We start from the raw sequence: 27,843 nt of genomic DNA on the forward strand, positions 1-27,843 counted from the left end.
TAAAAAAAGAAAGGGAAGTAGCGAGAGCTTGCCAACTATCTCCAGGTACAGGAGCGAGCTGGTCACCAGGAGTAGGCTGCAGTGGGCTGAGTCCCGTGGGGTGTGACAGGACCCTGAGCAGACCAGGGAACACCACAGACATGGGGAAACTGGAGTAAGGGCTCCACCTCGGCCTGAGGCTGACTGAGGAGCCAGGAAAACAACAGGACACTGAGACCTTGAAGCCCAGGAACCTTAAAAGTGGGGTTTTTGTTTCATTTTTCAAATACAGGCCAGGGATGATTCCTTAGGTTCACAGCCATGAGAGACGACATATCAAAGCGACTGGAAATGCCAAAGGCTGGGTCTTCAGCCGCTGAGGGGTTTCCTGAGACACTCTCTGAGGTCACCGGGGGGTGGGGGGGCGGCGGGGTGTCTGACAGGTCAGTGCAGATGACTCTGGTCTGTTTTGGGAAAGATGTCTTTTATAGAAAATACATCAGCAGAGGAAAAGATGATGCCTGGTTTTACAGGTCCCGCTGAAGAGTGGAAATACATAAGGGTACTGTAAACTTGAACCTCTGAGACCCAGGCAAAGTCTTTTGGTATCCAACTTGTTTGTAAGTTTGTTGGGGGAAGGGGGGCTAAAGTTAGCACGCTATGATATTTGTCAACAAAAATATTTATACCCTTATAAAAGACTAGAATAACCATTCACTGAAATGATAGAAAGTAGTTGGTGGTGCAGTGGTTAAAGTACTCGGCACTAACCCAAAAGGTCAGCAGTTCAAAGCTGCTCCGCAGGAGAAAGATGTGGCAGTCTGCCTCCGTAAGGATTACAGCCCTGGAAACCCTGGGAGGCAGTTCTACTTTGTCCTATAGGGTAACTATGACTAGCAATAGTTTTTTTTTTTTGGAATTACAGGTAACTTTTTTAATCCCCTTTTTGTATCTTCTTTCATTTTCTGCATGAAGCAGTATAACTTAAAACCAAAACCAAATCAAGCCCGTTGCCCTTGAGTAGATTCTGACTCATAGCTGACTCTATAGGACAGGGTAGAACTGACCCATAGGGCTTCCAAGGAGCAGCTGGTGAATTCAAACTGCCGACCTTTTGGTTAGCAGCTGAGCTCTTGGCCACTGAGTCACCAGGGCCCTAGCAATCAGGAAATAAACTATAATCTAAGACTAATAAGGGAATGGTCCAGCAATTTTTCTTCAGTGTTGGATCTTCAGGGACTGAACGACAGGCCACTAAACGTGTGGTGGATTTCCCCCGTTCCCTGACCCCAGCCCGCACCCATGCTCCCCTTCCCCTCTGCACTCACTTGTCAACCGCTGCCTCTGGCTTTCAGCTGCCCCTCTTGGCTGAAAGTGCTCTCCACCTTTAGAACTTCTGAATTGCTTCTTTTTAGAAAGCATCTTTTCTCTAGCAACGGGAGACCCTGGGTGGTGCAAACAGTGAACACATTTGGCTGCTAACCTAAGGTTTGAGCCTACCCAGAGGCTCCTTGGAAGAAAGGCCTGGTGATCTATTTCCAAAAAAACAGCCACTAAAAACCCTATGGAGGGACAGTTCTACTCTGACACACATGTGTCACCATGAGTTGGATGGAGGAGACTCGACAGCAGCTGGTTTTCTCTACAGGTTTCTTTACAAACTATTAGCCAACACCCTCCTTCCTGAGCAAAATTCTTCAGAAAGGTAACTCTCAGGACAGAGTTTGGAGTATGGATTAGATGAGGAGAAAGATCAATTACGAGAGCTTTTTCTAATATACAAAATGTAATTACGCTAAATGCAGGGTGGTATCCTGGACAGAGAAAGGACATTAACTGACAAACTTTACAAAATCCAAATGAAGTCTATAGTTTAGCTAACAGTGTGGTACCAATGTTAATCTCTTAGTTTTGACAAATGTACCATGGTTAGCTAAGATGCAAACACTAGGGAAGCTCGAGGAAGAGTAGACTGGGAACTCTCTGTACCATCTTTGCAACTTTTCTGTAAATCTAAACAGTTTGTTTTCTTAAAAATGCAATTATGAGAGAACAAAGTAAGGTAGCAGTAAGAATAAAAGAAAGATGGCAGATGGGCTGAAGGCCCGTTTCCCTTCACGTGGATGTCTCCAGGCATCCAAAACACACGTGTCCCCCTCACACATCTCCTTTGTCCACGCTGCTATTCTGGAGAGACTGTCAGCATGGTCAGCACACAGGAAGCCTGAGTCTCCTGCCATGCTTCCCTTTCTCACTCCCTGTCCGACCTACATCTGCAGTAAACATGTTAGCACTTGTGCAAAAGATTTTTTTTTTTTTCAAGCCACAAAACTTAATGGCTCCTCTTCTCCCTCCTGATCATCTGAAACCCCAGGCAGGCCAAAGCCCGCCCTTCCAGCCCCCTTCTCCACCTCCCAGCACCCACCCAGTCCCTGCTGTGCGCCAGGCTGTGAACCGCTTGCTAGTCCCAGCAGCTCTGTGCCTACTAGCCTGTCTGAGAAATCTCCCCCAACAGTCCCATCTTCCTCTCCATCTCCACTAATTCAAAGCTTTAGTACCTATATTAAGCAGAGTCCTTATCTGACCAGGAGGCTAGGTCCTAAAATCAAAACTGAGCATCATCAAAACTATCCTTGAAGAATTCCTTAAATCTGTCAGTGGGTCTAACACAACCAGTTTTGCCTTCCACTGGGTGCCAGATGAAGTTGATCCTTCACATCCAGGGGTCATTCTGTACGAAAAATCAATCCTTTCAACACTCAGTGCCAAGCATAGCTATGTGGGGTCACGCCAATGAATGCACAAAAGATACGGCTTACCTGCACAGGAAACCCTCCAGTCTGGTCCCCAGGCTTCCCAGCTCCCCTACCCAGCCCACCCTGTGCACTGCTGCCTGAGCTCATCACAAACTCTGAAACAGGATCCTCATTACATAAAAACAAATCCAAACTCCGAGGTCTACCATTCGAAGGCCATCACACAACAGGGGCAGTGCGACGTAAAGTCACTGAGGCCACTGAGGCTCCAGTGGACTGTGTGGCTGTGGGCAGGCTACCGGGGTTTAACTTAAGCTCTTCCACTGACTACCAGGTCTCCCTCGGGCAAGAGCCTCAGATCCCTCCTCACCTGCAAAGTGCGTGTCATAACAGAAGGGTTTAGAGGGCCGTATCTCTCTCCTACTGCTGTTCAATACAGAGCCAGCAGCCACACGTGGCTACTGAGCACTTCAAATGGGGCTAGTGATGCGCTCTCAGTTTGAAATACATGCCAGATTTTGAAGACTCAGAATGGGGAAAAAACGTAAAATATCTCAGTAATCATTTTTTGTATATTGATTACATGGTGACATAATATTGTGGATATATTGAGTTAGGTAAAACAGATTATTAAAATTAATTTCACCTTTTTTTTTATGTTTTAAACTGTGGCTACTAGAAAATTTAAAATTACAGATGTGGCTTGCATTATATTCTATTGCTCAGTTCTGTTCGGGGGAGGAGGGGTCGGCAAACTCACACACACAGGCCATGCCTGCTGCCTGCCTTTTATTTAATAAAACTTTATTGGCCCCCGTCACGCCCATCTGTCTACTTTGGTGCTACAGTGCAAAGTTGAGTTGTTGTGGAGGAGACAGTACAGCCTGCAAGGCCTAAAATATTTACCCCGTGGCCCTTTACAGAAACAGTCGGCTGGCCCCTGATGGCATCTTCACAGACCCCATGGCACCCAGCCCCGTGCAGGGATGGCCATGCTGCCCAGGGAAAAGGGCCTGTGTTTTGGCATCATAAGAGGCCTAGGTTTGAAGCTGGGCTCTGTCCCTCGCTAGCTGTGTGCCCTGGGGCGGATTCCAGGCAGTCTCTGGGTTTGTTTCTTCCTCTCTAAAATGGGAGTACTGGCTACTCTAAGAAAAAGACAACACACGTCAAGCATGTGCTACACAGCCTGGCAAGGCACTGAGCCGGGCTGGGTAAAATACAGCAAATTCCATGAAAATGCTGAATAAATCATTTTCCTCTTGGACTGACTGCATTATACTCTTAACAACCATCATATTTTCATCCTAAAAAGAAGTGAAATCCAGTAAAACGTCTTAACAGCTACTGTATTAATGGCCAGTAGAGGATGGGGAGAGTAGAGAGGAAGGAGATCTTTCCAACAACAAGAACAGACGAGGGGCTGATGGTAGGAAAGCTCTGCCTCGTTCCTGCTGTTGCTGCTGTCGAGTTGCTCCCGACTCATGGTGACCCCGTGTACAACGGAATGAGACTCTGCCTGGTCCTGAGCCAACCCCGTGATCGACTGTGGATCAGACTGTTGGGATCCATAGGGTTTTCATGGACTAGTTTTCAGACGTAGATTGCCAGGCCTTTCTCCCTGCTCCATCTTAGTGTGAAAGCTCCACTGAAACCTGTTCAGCACCACGGCAACACACAAATCCCCACCAACAGACAGGTGGCGGCTGCATATGAGGTACGTTGGCTGAGAACTGAACCCAAGTCTCCACATCGAAGGCAAGAATTCTACCACCGAACCACCACTGCCTTGCCTGATAGTTGCAGTTGTTAGCTGCTGTCAAGTTGATTCCAACTCACGAGACCGAAGTGTTAGGGCCACTTAATTCCTCTTCCCTCCAATGTGTGTTATGAACACAGCCACTAGACGAATATGCAGAGGAAAGATACAAACCTCAGTCAATCGCATACTTAAAATTCGGGGGAACTGAAAACTGAACCTATCAATATCAACTGAGTTTTTGAAGGACTTATTTATCAGCTCAGGATCCCTATTGGCACAGTGGGTTAAGCACTCAGCTTCGAACTGAAAGGTCTGCGGTTCAAATCCACTAGTAGCTCCACAGGAGAAAGATGTGGCAGTCTGCTTCCCACCACTGATAAACTACGGATGGTTCTATCCATTTTAAATAGACAGAGCCTGATTCCTTCAAAGCAATATAACCCATTGCTCTTGAGTCAATTCTGGTGCATAGTGACCCCATAGGTCAGAGCAGAACTGCCCCATAGGGTCTCCAAGGAGCGGCTGGTGGATTCGAACTGCCAACCTTTTGGGTAGCGGCCAATCTCTTAACCACTGTACCACCAGGGCTCCTTCAAAGCAATAGGCCTGGCATAACTGCTGCAACTCCGTGCAGTGCTCTCTGAGACTCTCCCAGGGTCCTGACACATGGGGTGCAAAACTCAAGTCACATTCCTCTTTAATGGGCTGGCATTCTTTCTCCAAAAGAGGGGTCTCATCTAACGTGAGGGCTTCAAACTGGTTCTTTCCAGTTCAAACCCCTGCTGAATCTGCACTTCTAACAAGCTCCCTGCTGAGAGTCTGCATGTCTAGCAAGTTCACAGGAAGTTAGACACAAGACTCACCTAGCGGTCTTGTTAAAATGTAGATTCTGATTCAGTATATCTGGGGTAGAAGCCCTGGTTGTACAGTGGTTAGAGCGATCCATTGCTAATTGAAAGGTCAGCGGATCAAAATCACCAGGGACTCTGAGGGAGAAAGATGTGGCAGTCTGCTTCCACATAGATTTACAGCTGTGGAAACCCTATGGGGTCACTAGGAGTCGGAATTGACTTGATGGCAGTGGTTTGGTTTTTTTTTGGATATCTGAGGTAGAAATGCAAACTCTCAACAGGTGTTCAAACTGGTTTGAAGACCTGTTCTAAGGTGAAGGCTGAGTGGTGATTAGATTCACTAAACTCCCACCTGCGGGAGTTTATCATTTGCCAGGTGCTTCCAGATAGGTGATTTTACATCTGATCCTCATGAATGCCCTGCGAGGTAGGCATCACCCCAATGTGATAAGCCAAGAAGCTGAAGCTCAGAGAGGGTGGGTGGCTCCACCAAGGTGCTGCACTGACTACAGACACTAGAGCTCAGGTGGCTTCTCAAGGTGCAACTGGTGTTTCTGCCAAATCGTTCATAGCTGCAGGGTCCCAAGGCCTGGAACAGAGCTCAAAGTGCAACAACCAGGGACACCGGCTTCAAAAGACACAGCGTCCCAAATACGCATCAAGGAACGGATGGACAAACTGCCGTATATCCACACAACGGAACCATGAACATGAATGAGATACTGATACATGTTATAACATGGGTGAACCCCCAAAATATGCATAAGGCCACACAGCGTATGATTCCTTTTATATGAAATATCCAGAATAGGTAAATCCATAGAGACCGAAAGCAGACTGTGGTTGCTAGGGGCTAGGGGAAGGCGAGATGGGGAGTGACTGTTAACGGGTACGGGGCTTCCTTGGGCAGGGGCGGGGGTGGTGGTGGTAAAAATGTTCTGGACCTAGACGGAGGTGGTGGTTGCTCAACACCGTGACTGCACGAAATGCCACTGTTCACTTTAAAATGGTTAATTTTATGCTTTAAGAATTTTACCTCGATTAAAAAACAAACACAGCCTTCCAGTTCTTGTCCCAGCCCACGGCTCTTAGGGAACCCTGTGGCCAAAAGAGAGTCTCAGTTTATTTCTGCTGGGTTTTAACCCCAGGCCCAGAGGCATTTCAGCCCCAGTGCCCATGGCCACTGTGCCTGGAGGAGTTCCTAGAGGAAGCTGCTAAACAGGAGCTACAACACGGTACATTTTGGTTCATCTGCTCCACCTAGGTAGCAGGATGCCCATACACGTCCCAGTCCTGGAGTCATTATTCACAGTGCTCTCAGAGGAGCCTAGTTTGGGCAATAAGTTACAGGTCAACCTCCCTAGAGCCCTGACGGGGTGTCAGCTGGCCAGGGGCCCCGCCCCAGCAGACCATGAGGCACCTGGAAAATGGCTAAGACTATTCTTTACAGGGAAGTGGGAAGAGTGGGAAGGAGCAAACTGGCCATTCATGCAAATGCCTCCCAGAATCCAGACGTGCGCTGTTCACGTGACAAGCTTTAGCAGTCACTGCCTTTGTTTCCCCAAGAGCTTCTGATCCAGGAGGGAGAACGAGGTGTTCAGTGTAAGTGGAAGGCCTTTAGAGGCAGGGAACAGACCGGTGAACCAGGTCAGCCGGAGCAAACTGAGGAAGCAGGAGGTAAAGCTTGAAATGCAGGAGAGGGCCCTGAATGACAACCTAAGAGGGGAAGAGAAGTTGAGTGCTGGCCCAACCCAATAAGGGATTCGGGAGGGACAGCCTGGGTGGTGCATGCTGGGCCTGGCCGCAGGGCCATCAGAGAGCGGACCATCAGAGAGCAGACCAGCACTGCAGAAAGGAAATGCAAGCAGAGGATGCAAGAGGCGTTTCAAACAAGGAGCTGACAACAAATTAGAACAGGGGCCAGAGAGGGCAAATTCAAAATGATCTCAAATGTTCTTATTTTTAGCAGACGCAAGCATAAGTATTTAGGGGTGAAATGCCAGGATGTCTGCTACTAACTTACAAATGACTCAAAAAAAAACACTGACACACACACAGACACACAAACATACACATACATACGGCAGGATGTTAACTGCTGACTCGTGGTGGTTGGTAATCAGTCTGAACCAACACCAGTGGGTTTGGTTTTAAGTTGTTCTAGTCTTTTGACTTTCTGAATGCTTAAAATTTTTTTGATAATAAAATGTTGAGAAAAGAAACTTTATATATGTACATATAAAATATAATATGGAGAACTGGTGGCCCAGTGGTTAAGAGCGTGGCTGCTAACCAAAAGGTCAGCAGTTCAAACCCACCAGCCACTCCTCGGAAACCCTTTGCGGGGGGCAGTTCTACTCTAGCCTATAGGGTTGCTATGAGTCAGAATCGATGGCAATGGGCTTGGGCATTATACAATATATATACATATATGAAGAACTTGAGGGTGGGGAGGGTAGCCACAATCTTAAGAATTTATGCCCACAAAGTCTGAGGTTCTTTCTAGACAACCTGATGGCGCTATTGAGTAAGCAGCTGAGATGCGTGACAGAGACATGGAGGTCACCTGAGGGCAGGCACTTGCTGCAGCTACAGGAGTGGACGAGATCTTTGAAGGGAAGACAGGGCAGAGAGAGGAGGGAAAGGGACTGATCACTGGAAAAGTCTCGCATTTAAAGGCAAGGAAGAAGACAAAAAGCAAGAGGAGGAGAACCATCCAGCACGGCCTGGTGTAACGGAACCCAAGGGAAGAGTTTCCATCAAGGAGGCATGATCAGTGATCTCAGACCAGGCTGATGGGCCAAAATGAGCTCTGAGGATACACCAGGAAAGGCAGCGACCAGGAATTCCTCTGTGACCAGGCGTCGTCTGAGAAGCCGTTCCCATCGGTGGTGTGAGAAGCCGGGTGGAGAAAGGCTAAGGTGGAACAGGTCTGGAGGAGATGGAGGCAGCCACCCATTTCTACAGGGGGTGCGGGGTGGCCCCAAAGCACATTGGGGCACACTGGGGCACAGGGAGAGATGCTCGAAGATGAAGTCATCAACCTTCGGGGCCTCCAAATCCCTCAAGTCATTAAACAGCCGGAGGGATGCTTTCAGCACTGCAGGTGCCAAGTCCTGATGCTTCCAGAAGCCACACCAGAGACGCGCATGTGTGTGTCTGCAGACCTTCCCAGCTATGCTCGGGGTCCAGCAAATACACCCCTGTGGACACACCTGTCAAGAGCACTTCAGCAGCCCATCACCGCAGCACCTCCCACAAAAAGGATCAAAACTTAAAGGACAGGGAAGAGCATCTTCAGGGAGCTACCAGGCTCTCCCTCACAGGACCCAAATGAAAGATGCTTCTTCGGAAGCTGACTGCAGGAAACCTCCCCTGCCGGTGCTAGCTGGGAGTTTTCGTTTTATTGGTCGGGAGGAGTGACTCCTTTTTCATTTTTTTTTAAAGCATGACTCAGTATCTTAAATTATTTTTCCAATTTTCAGTTGTCAGAATCAGAATCTTTACCAGGTATAGCCAAGCTACCCATCTTAAAACAAAAGTGACCTGTAAGTGTCTTTCCCTTTGACCTAGCTGCGGATGACTTAATGCTGCAGTCTCTCAAAAATGCAAACAAACCAAAAATTCCTCACCAGACAGCCAACCAGATTTAACCCAAGAAGGACATTTGTTCCAGTACGTAGTGCCCAGCTGGATTCTTCTGAACTCATGTCCTTTGCCTGCCCTGCGCGAATCATAAAAATGTGCTTTCCAAAGTGTCCCCGTGTCTGCCCAGTGCTCGGGGTGGGCTGGACGGAAGTGACCTGAGGATCTACTCAATACAGTCCACCGGGTCAAAGGAGCAAACAAGGGCAGATAGCTTCGGAAAGGATCAATTCAGAGGGCCAGCCATTAACAAGATTCAATCTTACTTTGAACTACAACAAATTCCAGTAAGCATTTCACTCCTCCCTGTCTGCAACCACAACGTCAGGTGGCGCCTAATAGAGCCCCCAGAGGCTGGCAGAAATGTCAGAAACAGCAGCTGCTCTGACTCTGCATCCCTGTTGGGGAAGGGCTGCCGGGGTGGGTGCCGCAGTGAGAAAACCGTAGCCCTTCGGGGCTTGGCACCCACCCCATGGGCAAGTGGAGCTTTCAGAAGAACAGTTAAAGACACCGAAATCCCATGAAGTCATGTAAGGGATGATGTTGTTGTCAGCTGATGTCAAGTCAGTCCCCGACTCATGGCGACCTCACCCACAATGGAACAAAACGCTGCCCGGTCCTGCGCCATTCCCACGATCAGTTGTGGATCAGACAACGTTCTGTTGTGAACCACAGGGTTTTCACTGGCTGATCTTTGAAAGCAGATCGCCAGGCCTTTCTTCTTAGTCCATCTTAGTCTGGAAGCTCCAGTGAAACCTGTTCGGTATCCTAGCAATGTGCAACCCTCCACTACAGACAGGTGGCAGCTGTGCATGAGGTGCGGTGGCCAGGAATCGCACCCAGGTCTCCCGCATGGAAGGCAAGCATTCTACCACTGAACTGCTAATGCCCCCAGATGTAAATGACAGGACCACAGACCTGGAAAGCACTTTACAAATGATCCTGATTATTATTTCTCTCTTTTTAATTAGCCACTGAAATTACCCTCCCCCTCAATCCCAGGAGCAATTCCCAAACCTTGGGAAGGGGAACTCTGAGAGCGCCTATCCTCAGAAGAGCAGCAGAGACCGCGCCCTCCCAGGTTAGAACCCCAGGATGGCGGTGCTTTTAGAGACCCTCTCGCAGGGGAATCGCCAACACCTGCCCCAAGGGGACCACAGGGCAGCAGCTGACACTGATCACGTGCCAGTGCTGTCATGATGGCAGGTCAGTCACACACCACTTACCCAGCCCCTTTTCAAGTACTGGCCCCACAGGTTCCATTGGATTCCATGAGGCCCGTGGGTAAAATGAGCAAAAACGAGAGAAAATTCCTTTTGACAGAGCAGGGAAATGAAAAAGAGCAAAGCAGGGATGACAGTGACACGGAGTTGCAGAGGGAGCAAAAAGACCTTAAATGTCCTAAAGGAAACCATGTGGAGCAATGCTGTCAAATACGGGGAACAACCCAAACAAAACCGAGGGCGAGGGAGCCTGGGATGGAGGGCCCCCTCCAAGGATCTTTCCAGAACCTGTTTCATGATTCAGCAGTCCCAGTGGGAGGCTGCCCACGGGAACCAGGGGGAACAGGAGGTCGGGCTGGATTTTCTGCTCCCAACCCGTTTAGGACAGAACAGAGACCGCAGGCATGTGGAATGGCAGCCCACGGGAGCCAGGTGGAACAGGAGGTCAGGCTGGACTTCCTGCTTCCGACCCGTCTAGGACAGAACAGAGACCCCAGGCATGTGGACTGGCTGCCCATGGCTTCTGCTCTGAGAGGTGAAGTGGGCAATAAAACCAGTGCTGGCACGAAACGACACTACAGAGGTCGTTTTCATTCAGCATCCCAAGGCTAAGGCTCTCTGGAAACACCATGTGTTTTTGACAGTTATTTTGAGAATGACTGAGGGGCCAGGGAACAAAAGATGTGGAAGAGCAGACACCCACCCATGAAGTATGGCACTTCTCCCATACACTCCCCACCCATGTGCTCCCCCCTCCTGCACTGGGACGACCTCCAACCCTCCGGACACCCTGCTCCTCCCTCTCTCTCTCACCTGTAGCTACCTACCATTCCACTAAGACTTTTCGATGTGTAGAGGCGGGATGATTCATGCCAAGCCCAGGGTGTTGGTTCATGCCTGACCAGGGCAGTCTGGGGCAGTAGTGATCTGTGAATCCCTTACTTCAATATTCCCAGGTAAGAACAATCGCTATATTTACCTCGATTTGTATTCAGGTTCCCCCACTTAACAGCAGTGTGACAATCAGCGAGTTACTTAATCTCTCTGTTCCTCCGTTTCCATATTTGAGGAACCCACGACGATAATAATAGAACCTAATTCACAGGGCTGTTGTGAGCATTAAATGACCAAGACACATAAAGCACTCAGGGTACCTGTAACACTAAACAGGCAGTCCCCAGGTTACCAACGTCCGACTTACACACAACCTGTACAGCCCACAGTTCCAAACCAAGCCCGTAATGAATGGTTCATAATAACAAACGGGCGCTATTTTGTGATGCACATTAAAACACTGTTATTATATTACTGTATTATTACATTAGTGTATCTGGAAGTGCTTAAAGTTTTTTAAGCATAGAAAGGTACACTGTACACTATATACTAAGACAAGCATTTGACTAGCTGATGTTAGATATGAAACATACCTAACTGTTCTGACTTACATACACGTTTGACTTAAAGACAGATTTAGGCAAGGAACGTGTTCATAATCTGGGGACTGCCTGTATAATGTTTGTTCTTATTCTTCTTACTATTATCTTAAAATATAAAAGCAGTACTTCACCATCCTTGTAATTCATAATCTCATTACCTGTCTTTCGGGAATTTCAAAAGATGTCTCCCAGATTACAGAACACTCACAGACATTCACTCCAGCCTCCTCCAGGTCCTTGGGTCTTTGGCAGGTTTGACTTTAAATGCCCATTACTGGATTTCTTACAAAGTAACAAGGAGTGAAGTGAATGAGTTCTTATGGAAGAGGCTTAATAAAGTATATAAAAAATCTACAATCCTGCTGGTCACAAGCAACAACATGACCAACTAGGAATTCCAATGCCGACGGAACAAACTCCTCTGGTGTCCCTTTCGTTTCCCAAGGCACTGCTTTGGTGGAATACCACCCTGTGACGCATGAAGTGGATCCTGGAGGAGTGGGGCTGGCTCTCCCGTGAACATCAGAACGGTGTCTGCCAGAGGCCAAGAGGCGACCCAGCCCAACCTGCCACACTTCGTATTCCACCTGGTACTCAGGCTAGAAAGAAAGACCTCTTAGTTTACTGCAGAGCAAGAAAACGAGGCAGTGACTTGGCCAAGGTCAGAGTAGGTGGCAGCCGGGAAGAGCACCCAAGTGCTCTGACTTCCAGTCAGATGCATGACACAAACACGTCCCTCAGAAGACAGTCGGCTCTCACCCGGTGAAAGTGCCCTTGAGTCAGGCGGCAATCCAGACAGAGGCACCATCAAGGCTCTGAGGCCGGGAGTTGCGGGAGGGAGGGACTGAGGGACAGAGAATAAAATCACAGAACAGCTGGTGGTGTCCCCAAGAGCTGTGATCCTATCTGAATAAAATGCAATTACTAGATGCACTTAGTCCTATATCTTGGCTAACCTTACATACCTTCTTCCTGTTACAGCACTAAGGACAACTGCTTTTATGGGCCTAACACCTGGGCAACTGATGAAACGTCATGTGCCCTGATGCCACACCTAAGCAGCCTTCCCCATGGAAATGCTGGCCTGAGTGGGAGCCAAAAATAAACCAAAAAGCCAGTCCCTGAGGGACCTGTCATCACACACACTCATACTCTCTCTCTCTCACGCACATACACACACGCACACACAGCCTCACAAAAGCAGAGTAAGCTCAGAAACACAGCTTTAACATAGAGACATGAAGTCTCAAGCCCAGTGAAACTCTGAATGCTGTGGCAACTCCAGGTAAATGACGATGCTCCGGAGATGGGAAAGCAAAGGAAAGCTAAAACACCCAGAGGAAACCTCCAAAAGGGAAGCTGAACTTGAACTGACAGGAAGAAGGCCTATTCACAAAGGGCCACTCTGTGCAACCACGAACAGGTGGAGCCCAGGAAGACGAGCCATGTCTGGCCAGCTCTCACGAAGGTTTAGGAGGCTGCCAGCATCTGGTTTTATTCCAAAATTTTACTCAAAGGATGACCATTGATGGAGCAGACACACAGGGGTCGCGTGGCCAGATGGGAAAAGTTTCAAGTGGATAAACCAGCTACCACACTGAAGGGGTCGGGAGAAGGAGGAAAAGGCGGAGCCTATGAGAGGCACAGGCCAGCTGCTGCTTTTAGGTCCTAAGGAACCTTCATTTTGGCTGCTGGAAGCCTCAGGACCTGGACCACAAATTCCACAGTTTCAAGAATTTCTTGTTTTACGTCTGTTGATCATTTTCACGGAAGTAGCAGAGAAAGGGTAGGGTTTGCTGGCCAGCCTCTCCATCTCCGTTTGTAAATGTGTTCATTGGTAACTTGAAAGAAATTAAGAGACTAACATTAAGCCTTCGCTCACTGTCCTCCAAATTAACATGAGACTACAAAAATACTCCAGGACCTACTAACCCCCCCCCCACATTAAATAAACAGTATTTTTAAAATCCCAATAGGTGGCGGCTTTTAGAACTAGTTTCCCAAGACTGTCACTACATTATTCAATCAATAGTCGGGTTCTCAAATCTCATCGCCAGCTTAGTGATGGAGGAGGTTTTGGTCTAACGGTCCTTCCATCACAGTACACAGTTACCTCGGCAAAACTTATAAGAAGTGGATGGTGAGGGAGAAAATCTCCCTAAACCACAAGTCTGCAAGGTCCCAGGACCCACCCAACCACTCTAGTCAGTGGCCAGAAGCAAAGCAGGAGAGACATGCATTCAGCAGATGAGGGTCATACGCGCCTACAGCTCATGGTGGCCGCGAGCTACATACCAGGTATACACTTCTGGGATAGACATCCTCCTCTTCCCCACCACTCCAAATAAGCCTATTCCCAAGTCCAAAAGAACTGGGCCCTGCCACCCACCCACAAATAGACACTACTATCCACGGTGTCCTCGGAATTTCTATGTCCCTTGGCATTTTGTTAAACTCAGAAGCTCAGAAAGTGCAATGGCAAAGAAAATATTCCCACCCACGCCACAAAACAGATGTCAACCAACTCACAGCAAGTCCAAAGTGGGCAGCTTCAAAACATATCCAAGCCGGTGCCTGAAAGTCGCTTTCTATTCAACCCCAAAGCTCCAAAATAAGTAGCTGAAGCCAAACTTGTATAATTACACATGGTGGGGGAGCTGACAGAACATAACTGTAAACAAAGTTAACCACCAAAGTCAGGATGGACAGGAACGACAACTGATCAACATGGCAGCTCCCAGCAGCGAGCTGGGCCTGCCTCGCTCTGAGTCCCACTGCAGGAGGCCACGACACACAGAAAACAGGAGTCAAAAGGAGTTAAAATCCAAAAGTCACAACCCTCTGGAGAAGATGGTTGGGGAAAAAAGACATTTCTTAAAAACCCACAGAAAGACACCAGCAACCATTTGCTAGAAAGACAATGCACACACAGTATTCGGAGTGGCAGTTCTCCTTTCTTCCTGACATAGCAACACCGTGGTAGCTTTGAGAAGTAACACTGTTTTCCAAAGACTTTTGCAAATGAACTTAGATCGTTCTTTCTGAGTCAGAAAAGCTGCTGTCTGATTTGCATCTCTCTGGGGGGAAGCTGGGGGTCCTGGGCGCAGATTTGTGTCTGCGGATGCATGTGCATTAGCGGGAAAAGACCCTGCTGGGACCAGCAGTGGCTTCTCCCACTAGGAGATGGATGGAAGGCTCTTCCCAGGAGTAGGCCCTTTTTCCCTGCCCGACTCTTCGTCACAGACCCCCTTTGTAGTGGGGCATGAGGCCCTGCTCCTCCACCTCCTTTGTCTCTCAGTGTGTGAGTGACCCAGATTAACTTCTAAAGTGCTCTCCCCTGAAATCAGACCTCGCAACGGCCCACGGCTCACACAGTCCAGACCTGATTCCTGCTTAGAAATGTTTTTTCGAAGAGGAGGGGAAGGAGGAGAGGAAGAAGGGGTGTAAGATATAAGGGGCGTGTATGCGCGTGTGAATCACTGATAGGAATTCACACTCAGGAAAACAGGCCATGAAAAGCCACCAAACGAAGGTTCAAGGTTCCAGGTCTAGGATGACAAACCCCTTTGTTTTGTAAAACTACTATGTTCACCAGCTTCACCCCAATAACATAGGGGAGTTGGGATGTTTGCTTAACAGTCCCCACCGCGGGAAGAAAACCCTTCAGGTTTCCAACTTGGTTGTTCTCCTCATCCAAGGTTCTATAGTTTGTTTTTCTATTTTTCAAGAAGTCCAAATGCACTTTACAGCAGTCATCAATCCCAGTAGCAGCTGCCACATTCTCCCCCAATACTATTAATACCCTGGCTCTGTGAAGGATTTTACTCACAAAGTTCCCCGCGGCCATTAACAGAGCAGTAAGGTAAAACAAAAAGAACATAAAGCATTCTGTCATCCAGCGAACTTCTTGGATTTTTATGGCGGCCAGAATTTTCACCTCCAGCTTTGTTTTGGAATGCCTACACCCCTCCCTACACGGCCCGGCACGGCCCTCCTTTCTGGATGCACAATGCAGTATGAGGCTCCTTGTGGGTCAGCAAAATGCCACACTGGTGTAATGCCGATCGCACCTCGCAGCCAGAAGAGTTCCCCGCTGTCGTCGGTGCACGTATCTAATCTGGAAGCCGGCACCACGGCACAGCACGCTGTGAAAAGTCCCCTTCAAGTCGGCAAACCCGGGCCCAGGCCGGCCCTGCACAGCCGGCCGAGCGCGCCCGGAGCTGGTGCAATGACATTGCACTGGCCCACTGCATCGGAGCGTCCCCAAGCTGAGCCTCGTCCCACTCACTCGGCCCACTGCAGCCGCACCATACCGGGCCGGCCCTGGCACGCCTTCCCGTACACGGCCCAGGGGGTTGGCAGCGAGCTCTCTTCTCCCTCCGACCTCCAGACAGCGGTTCCCCAGTGCCCTGCACCCTGGGGGACCCACCGCCCGTGCCGCCCTCCCCCGGCCCGGCCGCCACGCCTCGGCCTCCCCGCCGTCGCCCCCGGCCCGCACCTTGGTCTCCTTCACGTGCTGCTTGACGCCCTCTGGGTACCACTGGACCCGCACGTAGCCGCGGCGCAGCGGGCTGGCGCGGCCCTCCTCGTGCCCGGGGCCGCCGGCCTCGGAGCAGCCCGAGCTCCCGCGGCCCTCCTCCTCGCCCTCCGAGTCCGAGTCCTCGCCGTGGATGAGGCGCACCAGCCCGAAGTGCACCGAGCCGCGGTAACGGCCAGACACCAGGTCGTGCGAGAACAGCAGGCGCTGCGAGCCGGCTTCGGGGCCGGAGTCCGAGGACGGCCCGGAGGCCGAGTCTGGGCCGGGGGCCGCAGCCGGGATGGGGGTCGCGTCCGGGGCCGCGGCCGCGGCCGGGGCCGGGGCCGGGGCCGGGGCCGGGGCCGGGGCCGGGGCCGGGGCCGGGGCCGGGACCTGGGCGGGAGCAGGAGCTGCAGGCGCGGGGACTGCGGGGTCCGCCATAACTGCTGTGCGCGAGTCTCGGGCGGCGGCAGCGGCGGCGGCGGCGGCAGCTGCGGCGAGCGAGGCGCAGGGAGGCGGGACCAGCAGGCGCCGGGGGCGGGGCCGCGGCGCGCTGACGTGCCCTACGTGCCGCCGTCGTCAGGGAGCCGAGATGCAGTTGCTAGGAGCGACCGCGTCGTCGCTAGGGGACGCTAAAGATGCTGTGGGGGACAAGGGATGGAATCTACGGGGTGGGCGGGGCCGGAGGGGGAAAAGGGAAGGCGTAAAGGGAGAGGAAAGGGGTGAGGACCCAGGAAGAGGAGGGAGGTGTCACCGAGGAAAAGGGGAGTGGCCGAGGTGGGGCAGAGGACGGTCGGGAGACTGTCAGCAACATTTAATGAGCTCCTCGGGCGTCTCCAGCCTTGTCCTAGGAGCTGCAAGTGACACGGAAAGAAAAAGATACCGTCCCTGCCCTGCAGGTGTTTACAGTCTAGCTGTGGGGACAAAACAAATATACATTAAATAGCTAAAAAGCAACTCCAAGGCAGCTTGCAAGCGAGGCTATGACAGATAGGTATAGAATGTATCTAGAGTCCTCTGTGTGTATTAGGGAAGGTCAAGCAAAGCTTGGAAGCTCGTGATCCCTCAAGGATTAGTCATAAGGTTAGTGACGGAGGCCTAGAGAACAGTCAAAAAGAGAAACGAGCATCATTGACCCCAGTGGTTTGGCTTTAAACACAGCAACGTGAGAGCAAAGTTCTGTGAGATTCAGTATGCATGGCCATACGCAGTTAAAAGAGGGGGAGCCACGTATTCCAGCTTTTGGCCCTGCTACTTACCAAGGGATCAAGTTAAGCAAACTGATAAACTTCTTTTCACCTTTAATTTTCTCATCTATGAAATAAGGGTGATAATAGTAGTTCCCAGCTCATCAGGGCAATTGGTAGGATTTCAATGAGATGGAACTGTGTCTGGTATACAACTCATTCAATACAGCTTAACTATTATTGTATTTCAAAACATCCTGCCAGGACTAACATTCTAAATTGGCAGAACCGATATGCTTATGGCCTGTTCCATGTTGCCATTTTAAAACATAAAAAGTAATTATACTAATTTAATGTGTTACCCAAGTAAGTTGCAAAAGATTTAGATACATTCTCAGAGGGCAGATTTATAACAAGTTGTTAAAAGGAAAACAAGAATGCTGAAGGAATGGCCCTAACCTTTCTCAGTCAAAATCATTTTTTCTACATTCTTCTGCAAGATTGTCAATGACAGATTAGTAGGATGGTTGGATATTACAGTATTTAAGTTCTTCCAAAAGGCAGGCTCCCAGTCTTTGGGTAGTTTCAAGGTGGCTGAGAATATGGAGCTAGACTCACAGAAAAGTTATAAGAATATGTATGAAGCACAGATGGCAATGGATATGATTCATGCAGACCGAGTGCATAAGATGCTCTGAGTTGATGTGTGCAATGGGTAGCTTTCATATATGGTCTTTCTCGCCTTGTTCTTATTACTCCAACCAAAAGACTGTGTGGGACTATGCAAATAAGGTGCCTGCAGCCCACCAAGGGGATTGGACAACTTGCTAATAATACAAATAAGGTACATGGCACCCTTGTTGGAAACCCTGGTAGCATAGTGGTTAAGAGCAACGGCTGCTAACCAAAAGGTCAGCAGTTCGGGTCCACCAGGCACTCCTTGAAAACCGTATGGGGCAGTTCTACTCTGTCCTATAGGGTCGCTATGAGTTGAAATTGACTCGACGGCAACGGGGGGGGGGCGCCTTTGTGGGGGTGGGAACATGCAAATAAGGTAGATGGAACCATAACAAGGGGGTTGGTTAGTTTTTCTATCCTTCTAGGCTTAAAATGAGCCAATCCAAAGCAGAAAGAGGGGACCTCACTACCACCAAGAAAGAAGAGATGGGAGCACAGCCTGTCCTTTGAACCCAGGATCCCTGCACTGAGAACCTCCTAGACCCAGGAGACAGAGAGAGAGCTGTAACACTGGAGACGGTGAGAAGCGGTGGCAGAGAAACAGAGGCAGCAGAGGCAGCAGAACCAGGAGACCAGCAGGAGATAGCACAGTGGGCTTCCCAGCCCATGAGCAAGAAAGCTGAACACCTTCAGGCAGGAGGCTTCCTGGAAGAGTGGGGTGTCTCCGGGCACCTGTCAGTGGAACTAAAGAGCTTCACAACACTTGCTGTGGCAGGGCAGAGGCCTGGCCAGCCCAAGAGACCCAAGAGGCCAAGGGCCAAGGGACTGAGAGACCAGTGGCCAGGGAGAGGCCTGCCTGTGGGTATGGCCGAGAAGCTGTCCTGACCAAAGAACGGTATTCTGAGGTGTTTCTGATCCTGAATTGTAACTTCCCTAATAAATCCCATAACTGTAAGTATTATCTGTGAGTTCTGTGTAGCCGTTGCAAGGAATTATCCAACCCAACAGAGGACCAAAGAGTGCCATGGAAGGGATGGCTGGTGTTAAAATTGGTAAAATGGTTGTAGAGAGGAGGCATGTTGACCTCTGCCTCACAAGAATGAGCCTTGGGCTGTTGATCATGATTCTCCTTTTCTCTTGTGAAGACAGAGGAGGTCAGATGCACCCGCCACACTATTGTTACAGCCAAGTACCTGTAGAGTATTGATGTAATATTGGGCTTGGGGCAGTTGTCACTGGACCCCGACCTTATAAAATGCATGTGCTAAGATATAGAAAAAAAAAGGGGGGGCTAAGTGAGCTGAAGGGGAGTTAGGATAATATTTAGGGGCAAAGCTGGGCTCTCAGATCATGCCCTTCCCATCCCAGACCACACTGCAGACCCTTCGTGATGGCCATCTGGAATCACTACTGTGAGGACATTGTTCCTACTCGCTCCTCCTTCTCCATAAGGACCTGGGAGTCTTCACAGCAAAGACATAGTAGCCTTTGTTCTCCTACCATGCCCCTTTAGCCCTGTCTCCTTGACCCTGATAACCTAACATTTCTTGAGTACAAATTCTTGACCAGGCACTGAGGTAGGCATTTTCACCTACATTATCTTGTTCGTTGTCACAAACCTGGATATAGGTGTAGTTAAACCTATTTTAGCATTGAGGAAACAAGGCCCAAAGAATTCAGTAGGTAAGTCCAGAAACTAGTGACTGCTAGACCCAAGATGGAAACTCAGGTCGCCTGACTCTTAAGTGCTAGGGGATTCTCTCCTTATGGTTGCTGTGGGGAGCCCATGTCTGTGTGTACCTCTGCAGGGGAATATCAAGGTGTGAGCAGGTTAGGTAGACTGAAGGGGCAGCACAATGCAGGCCCAGAAATGCTTGTTTTATGTCAAAAACCCAAGTGACTTTTACATTCTACTTAACCTTATGCCTGTGTTTGCGTCAATGTAAAAATAATGTCCTTTTCTCCCCAATTGCTGATAGAACTGTCCCTCCAGGAAGATGTACCATGCTTATTCGGTGGCTTCTTGTAATAACGGCTAATAATAGCTACCATTATTGAGCCGTCACTTGAGCCAGGTACCACACTAAGTGCTTTACACAGATTATCTTAGTCTCAACTGTCCCCATGAGGAGGGGAGAATGGTCCGCCTTTCGTGAAGCACCATGCCACGCTGTGCTGCCACCTACCCCCAAGAACCTGCCAGGTTGTAGGTGACAGTCCTTGATTTCAAATGCTGCCCTCACCCTCCTTCTGAGCACGTGAATAGGTCATATTTATGCCTGTTACCTTCCTGACTACTCCCCAGAAGCTCGCCAGCTCTTAGGCTGATTCTCATAAGAAGTTCCATACTTTGAGCTCAGCCTCTACAAATGTTCCCAGGTGGCTGATACAGAAATAAGAAAATATTTCTTACAGCAATATTTATGTAATGGGTGAGCTCTGCGCAGCCCTGGTGGTGCAGTGGTTGCTAACCTAAAAGTTGGCCATTTGAATCCACCAGCCACTCTGCAAAGGAAAGACGTAGTGGTCTTTGTCCTAAAGATTTACATCCTAGGGAACCCTCTGGAGGCAGTTCTACTCTGTCCAATAGGGTCGCTATGACTTGGAATCGACTTGACAGCAATGGGTTTTTACCTTGGTGCCTAGTATCGTGCCCGGCACAGCGTTCATGCTCAATAATGCAGCATACTGGCTAAAGGCCTGAGATTGCTGAACCTCCACTTGGTCAGTGCCCCACTCCCCGCACACACAAGCAACAAGAGGAAGCTAGGGTGGGGGGAGCGGCACACTTTGGTCCTCTCCTGCCTGTTCTCAGATGTGAGATGTACCTCCAAGTCTTTCCAAGTGTCCCCAGTTGGGGCTACATCTTAGTCATTTAGAGGGCCAAGAGGCTCAGCAAATTTCCCCCCACCTCCCAGTATCCTTCAGTGACCACTCTCAGACCTGGGGGGCTCTGGGCAAGGTTCAAAGCTTGACTTCTGGCCAGATTCAGCACCCCAGCCACAATCTGTGTACCCAGGCGGCTAGTGGAGTGAAGGTGGATGGAAGCCACTGCTTGGTTTTCCCTTTTCATTAATTGTTAGGGGATTAACCATTGCCATTGAGTTGATTCTGACCCATAACAACCCTATATGTTGGGGGGCAGGAAGGGGAAAAAAAGACTGAACCCCTCAGTGGAGAAATCCCTGTTCTCTTACAGCCCCAACACCCAGAGCTTTATGGGTAATAGGGATGCTTGCTTCTCAGAGTATTTTGCTTATTTACAAATAAGCGGACCAGATACAGAGCCAGCCTGGCCACTCCCCTTGCTAGGGGGTGGGCAGGGTGCAGGGACAGCAGAGTGAACTGATCTTGGGGAAGCAGGCCCTGGCTCGTCCCCTATCTTAACCAGCCAGACCCACAAAATGTCCTCGGGCCCCACATGCCCCTGGGGGAGCCCCAGACTGCTTGGCCTCTCCAAGCATCGCTCTTTCCACCCTGGAGTCGGTCTTCCAGGGTGCCTTCAGCACCCGGAACCACAGCTGGGAAGGTACAAGAGAGTGGAGCTGCCTCAGGAGCCCTCCCAAGCCCCCATGTGGCCAGCTGGAGAAATGCCCCTGCCTGGGGCTCCAGTTGAAGGCCAGTCAAGAACTGTGGACTTTTCACTCCTGAGGTTCGCACTTCAGCCAAAAATTAGACATGCTCGTAAATGAGACTAAATGGGTACACCAGCCCAGGGGCGAGGAGGAGACAAGAAAGCTGATAACAGGGAACCCAAAGTCGAGAAGGGAAGAGTGTTGACAGATGGTGGGGTTGGCAACCAATATTGCAAAACAGTATGTGCATTAATTGTTTAATGAGAAACTAGTTTGTTCTGTAAACCTTCATCTAAAGTACAATAAAAAAAAATAAATAAACATAATATCTTCTTAAACACTACAAAAAAAAAAAAAAAAGAATTGTGGACTTCTGGCATCAAAAGTGTCTTTCTTGTCCCTGAAGGCTCAACCCCCTTTCCCTGAGAAGTGTGGGACATGCCCATGGCCACCCTGTGGCACAGTCAGGGTCAGGAGCCAGATCTGCTGGCTGTTAGCAGTTCTTACTCCCGACCTGAGGATGGATTCCTACCTCAGGCGACATACCTGGCGCCGGACACTTCACTCAACAATGAAAAGCTGAGCAATAGCAGGGAGCCCCGGCCTTACAGGCCCATCCTGTTTCCATCTTTCCTGAAGACGCAGGGGAGAGGAATAAGCAAATCCACCAGACCAGCTTCAAAAGCAAATAGGGCAGTGAGTCTTATGGACTCACTTAAAAATAACTTACAGCAATTCCTGCAGTCAAGGTCATGTGATAAATCACAGGCAGGACTTTGAAGTCTGTCATGAAATTAAGGATTTCTGCCTACTTGCTGAGGTATTATGAATTACGAGCTCAAAATATCCTAAAATGAAAGGACAAGACACAGTACAGGATAAATGTCACTGGAATGATATTTTAAATCTATGTTCGAAGTTATTTTCACTGGAAACAGTCACAGTTATCCTTGGTGGGTACTGAAGCATCTTTTTAATTTTGCCATGGGATTATCTGTGTCATGCTGATATTTCCATGAAAATAAAATTAAATGAGAATCAAAAAATAAAATAAAATATCAATAGAGCTGCTGTCGTTCGCCATGCCACCTATTCACTGGCAACTCCCCAATCACCAGGCCAGGTGCCTCTGGCTGGTGGGTGCTTCCTGGATGTGACAGGCCACGGGTACAAAGTGGACCCTCATCTCCTCCCTGGATGCATTCCGTCTCCCAGCATCCTTGTCCTGGTTGATAGCAGCATCTCCCACCCAGGCCCTGAGTTAGTCAACTCAGGGTCAGCCCTCCACGTCCAAAGGCCAGGTCTTGGCCCCTCTACCTGCTTCACACCTCCTCCCAGGTCTAGATCTACTCTACCGGGGCAGCTCCAGGGAGTGGTGGTGATGCAGTAGCTCTAAGGGTGAGGGCCCCAAGTCAGACAGATCCGGGTTTGAAGGTTCTGTTACCATTGACTCACTATGTGACTTTGGGCAGGTCATTTTTCTTCTCTCAGTCGGTTTCCTTCCTGTAAGGTGGGAATAATAATAGCACTGTCATGGATTGAGTGATGTCTCCCAAAAAATGCATGTATCAGTTTGGCTGGGCCATGATTCCCGGTATTGTGTGATTCTCCTACATGTTGTAAATCCTGCCTCCATTATGTTGATGAGGGAGGATAGGCGGCAGTTGTGTTAGTGAGGCAGGACTCAGTCTGCAAGGCTGGATTGTGTCTTGAGGCAATCTCTTGAGATATAAAAGAAAGAAGAGAGCAGATAGATAGGGGACCTCATACCACCAAGAAAGCAGTGCCAGGAGCAGAGTGCATTCGTTGGACCCGAGGTCCTTGTGCAGAGAAGCTCCTAGTCTGGAGGAAGACTCATGAGAAGGCCGACAGAGAGAGGAAGCCTTCCCCTTGTGCCGATGCCCCTAATTTGGACTTTCAGCCTACTTTACTGTGAAGAAATAAATTTTCTTGTTAAAGCCATCCAGTTGTGGTATTTCTGTTAGAGCAACACTAGATGACTAAGGCATGCACCTACTACTTTATAGGGCTGCTGGGAGTTCCAATCACATAATGAAGATAAAGTGCTTTGCCAGGGCCGGCACACTGTAAGAGGGTGATAAACATTAGCTGTTCCTCTTGGTTCATCTTCTTCTCTGGCCTAGACCGCTGCTGTGGTCCCTCCCCTCACTGGTCCTCCATTCACCCAGTCTGTCCACCACCTTGTCTCCAGGGTGACTGAAAATATGAACATGGTTGTTGGACTTCCCTTCTCAGCTTCAGTACCTTCCTGTGGCTCACATGGCCCTTGGCGGGTTGGTTCCCTCTACTTCTCTCTCTAGCCCCATCTTCCACCCCTGCGTCCAGCATGCATGCTCCTCGCTCCAGCCATGAGCGCTTCTGCGCACAATCCCAACTGTTTGGTGCCTTTGCACCCCTGGTTTGACCTAAAGAACTCCTTTTCATCTTACAAGACTAAGCATGGCCTTTCTTACCTATGAAGGCTTCCAAGTGCCACCCATCCCATCCCGTTGCATCTTATGTGATAATACCTTCATCATTGTATTTATAACCCTGTATTATAACCCTTTGTTTGCACACTGCCCTCCCTAAGGGACTGTGAACACCTTGAGGACAGGGGCTGTGACTTCTTCATCTCTGTATCTCAGTGTCTAGCAGAGGTCTGACACATGGTGCACAACAGATTTGTGTTGAATAAATGAACAAAACCAGACATCTGCCAGCAGCCCTGAATGCCAGCCAACAGGTCTCTGGGACCTCTGTCTTCCCCTGCCCCCAGCTCTTCATTTTCTCAGCTATGCGTGCACACACGCACACAACTACTCACACTCCAAACGTGCACACACATACTCCACACCCCCACATACTCCACAAACATGCCCATACAAGGCGCATGCACCTACACACACGTATATACATACATATCCACCCTAACATGCACACCTACACACACCACACACATGCACGCTCCACAAACACACACTCACACATGCATACTCACCCCTACATCCTCACATGCACACCTACACACACCACACACACACATACTCCACAAACACACACTCACACATGCATACACACCCCTACATCCTCACATGTACACAACACACACCACACACAGACACAGCCACACCCCACAAGCATACACTCCAAATACGCCCCCAAATGCATGCCCACAGCACCCCACGTGCACACACCCACATCTACCACTCACACACACAGACACACACGTGCACACACGAACGTGCACTGGTACACACTGTTGCTCTCTCATTCGGCCTTTAGATTGCTGCTGCCCAATATGGTAATCCCTAACCACATGCGACCCTTGAGCCACAGAAGAAAGGCCTGGCTGGTCCAACCTAAGACGTGTTGTAAGTGTAAAATACACTACACATTTTGAAATCTCAGTACAAGAAAAAAGAATATAGAATATCTCATTCATAATTTTTATATCAATTACTTCTAAAACGACAATATTTTGTATATATTGGGTTAAATAAAACTTACTGTTAAAATCAGGTTCGTCTATCTGTTTTTGCTTTTTTAATGTAGCTACTAAGCATTTATAATCACAGATGGAGCTCGCTGTATCTTTCTGTTGGACAGCTCGGGTCCAGGTGCTCAGGGAACCCTAGGTACCTACTTTCCCCAGGAGGTGGCGATCTCTCCCTGCCTTCCAGACTTCACTTCCAGAAGGCTCCGGGAGATTCCTGAGGAAACTGCGTGTGTAATATGGCAGATATTGAACCACAAATAAGGATAGGGTCCCACTCAGCCCTGCAGTGAAGGCAGCCCATCTGCAAAGTAGGCCTGGAAACAAATCCACAGGAAATCAGGAAGCTGAGTGCTATCCCCCTCAACAGAAAGATCCACCAACCCCTTGTGAATACACTCCTACCCTGCGTGGGGCACGATGCCACACTTTCAACCCAGTCTCTGTTTTCCAGGGACTTATAAGGCCCCTTGTCTTGGAAGAAGTACAACCAGAATGCTCCTTAGAAGTAAGGATGACCAGACTGCACTCACATGCTTTGGACATGTTATCAGAAAGGATCAGTCCCTAGAGAACGGCATCATGCTTGGTAAAATAGAGGGTCAGAGAAAAAGAGCAAGGCCCTCAAGAAGATGGACTGACAGAGTGGCTGCAACAATGGGCTCAAGCATAACAATGATTGTAGGGATGGCGCAGGACCGGGCACTGCTTCGTTCTGTTGTGCATAGGGTCGCTATGAGTCAGAACTGACTCGACAGCACCTAACAACAAGGCCTGGGTGGGGCAAACAGTTTTTGCTCAAATACTAACCTAAAGGTTGCAGGTTTGAATCCACCCAGCGGCACTACAGAAGAAAGGCCTGGCCATCTGCTTCCGTAAAGATTATAGCCAAGAAAATCCTATGTAGTAGTTCAACTCTGTAACACATGAGCTCACCATAAATAGGAATCGACTCAACAGCCATGGGTTTGGGTTTTTTAAACAAGCCTAGTGGGGAGATGGGTATGTAGTACACCACCCAAGTTCCCCTTTGGGTCCAAAGAACTCCTTCCCCCAGCTGCTGAGTGTTGGGGTTGGTGGCTCACAGTTGGGGCCCTGTCCAAGGATTGCCCTTGGCTGAAGGAAGACGCCTCATCCATTTAATGACTGCCCCTAGGGGGAACAAGCCTGCCCTCTCACCTCGTTCAGGAGGTCTGTGAAGGGCCGCTCCAGCTTTAGAGCTCCTCCTCACGTTATCTGAGGCCTCTGTTGCAGCTGCATCATCCCTTCCGTGACCCTGGGTACAAACTGTATGCTAAGCCTTTCGTGACCCACGACACATACAGTGCAACCAAACCAAAACCAAACCCATTCTCGTGGAGCCAATTCCTACCCTACAGGACAGAGTAGAACAGCCCCCACAGGGTTCCCGAGGAGTGGCTGGTGGATTCGAACTGCCAACCTTTTGGTTAGCGGCAGTAGCCCTTAACCACTGTGCCACCAGGGCTCCACATACAGTATAAAACCCAGTGCTGTCGAGTCGATTCCGACTCATAGCAACCCTGTAGGACAACGTAGAACTGCCTCATAGAGTTTCCAAGGAGTGCCTGGTGGATTCAAACTGCCGACCCTTTGATTAGCAGCCGTAGCACTTAACCACTACACCACCAGGGTTTCTCCACATACAGCACCCCAGCCACCTTTTCCAGCTCTCAGGTTCTTTGGATGTATACTTTACCACTGAAAGTATGTGCTACCCTCCAGTGAGGACTTGCTGTTGTTGTTAGTGCCATCAAGTCGGCTCCGACACACAGCGACCCTGTACACAACAGAATAAAATGCTGCCTGGTCCTCCGCCATCCTCACAATCATTGTTATGCTTAAGCCCATTGTTGCAGCCACTGTGTCAATCCATCTTATTGAGGGTCTTCTTCTTTTTTGTTGACCCTCTACTTTACCAAGCATGACGTCTTTCTCCAGGGACTGATCCCTCCTGATAACGTGCCCAAAGTACGTGAGATGTAGTCTCGCCATCCTTGCCTCTAAGGAGCATCCTGGGTGTACTCCTTTCAAGACAGATTTGTTTGTTCTCTTGGAAGTCTATGGTATTCCTTCTCCAACACCACAATTCAAAGGCTTCAATTCTTTGGTCTTCCTTATTCATCGTCCAGCTTTCCCATGCATAGGAGGCGATTGAAAACACCATGGCTTGGATCAACAGCAACGGGTTTGGTGAGGCTTACAAGCAAGGTAGTGCAACCAGGAAGTGTGATTAGGTAAACATTCTGTCTCTTTTGGCATTTGTACCCCTAGATAAGCCTTGTAAGCATACCTACGGTTTCCCGTGTGATAGTTAGGGAGCTGTGGTGGGTATTGTTTTGTTTGTTTGTGTCATGTTTGAAAAACCAGAGATTCCCCATGTAACCTAATGGAAGGTGCCACAAAAAACATCAGCCACCAAGGCAAAGAAGTACAGATGGGCGCCCACTAATTATGGGATCAAGAACCTTAAAAGTTCTATGGCAACGATGTAGTACCAAACCAAAACCAAACCTGTTGCCGTGGAGCCAATTCCAACTCATAGTGACCCTATAGGACAAAGTAGAACTGCCCCATAGGGTTTCCAAGGAGTGGTTGGTGGATTCGAACTGCTGATCTTTTGGTTAGCAGCCGAGCTTTTAACCAATGCTCCACCAGGGTTCCAACCCTATAGTAAAAACCAGATAGCATTTCTCAAAATCCGTATTACCAACCAAAAACGTA

At 49.3% G+C, this 27,843-nt stretch overlaps 1 protein-coding gene across 1 annotated transcript in view; it reads right to left on the reverse strand.

Moving 5' to 3' along the window:
- The window catches only part of UBE2O (ubiquitin conjugating enzyme E2 O), a 57,889-nt gene extending 41,224 nt beyond the window's left edge, over positions 1-16,665 (reverse strand). The window contains exon 1 of the mRNA XM_049859001.1: positions 16,148-16,665. Coding sequence (XP_049714958.1) covers positions 16,148-16,606 — 459 coding nt within the window. The 5' untranslated portion in view covers positions 16,607-16,665. The remainder of the gene's footprint in view (positions 1-16,147) is intronic.
- Between the last annotated feature and the right edge of the window lie 11,178 nt (positions 16,666-27,843).

This window comes from Elephas maximus, chromosome 19 (assembly GCF_024166365.1).
Source record: "Elephas maximus indicus isolate mEleMax1 chromosome 19, mEleMax1 primary haplotype, whole genome shotgun sequence".
NCBI classification, from domain to species: Eukaryota; Metazoa; Chordata; class Mammalia; order Proboscidea; family Elephantidae; genus Elephas; species Elephas maximus.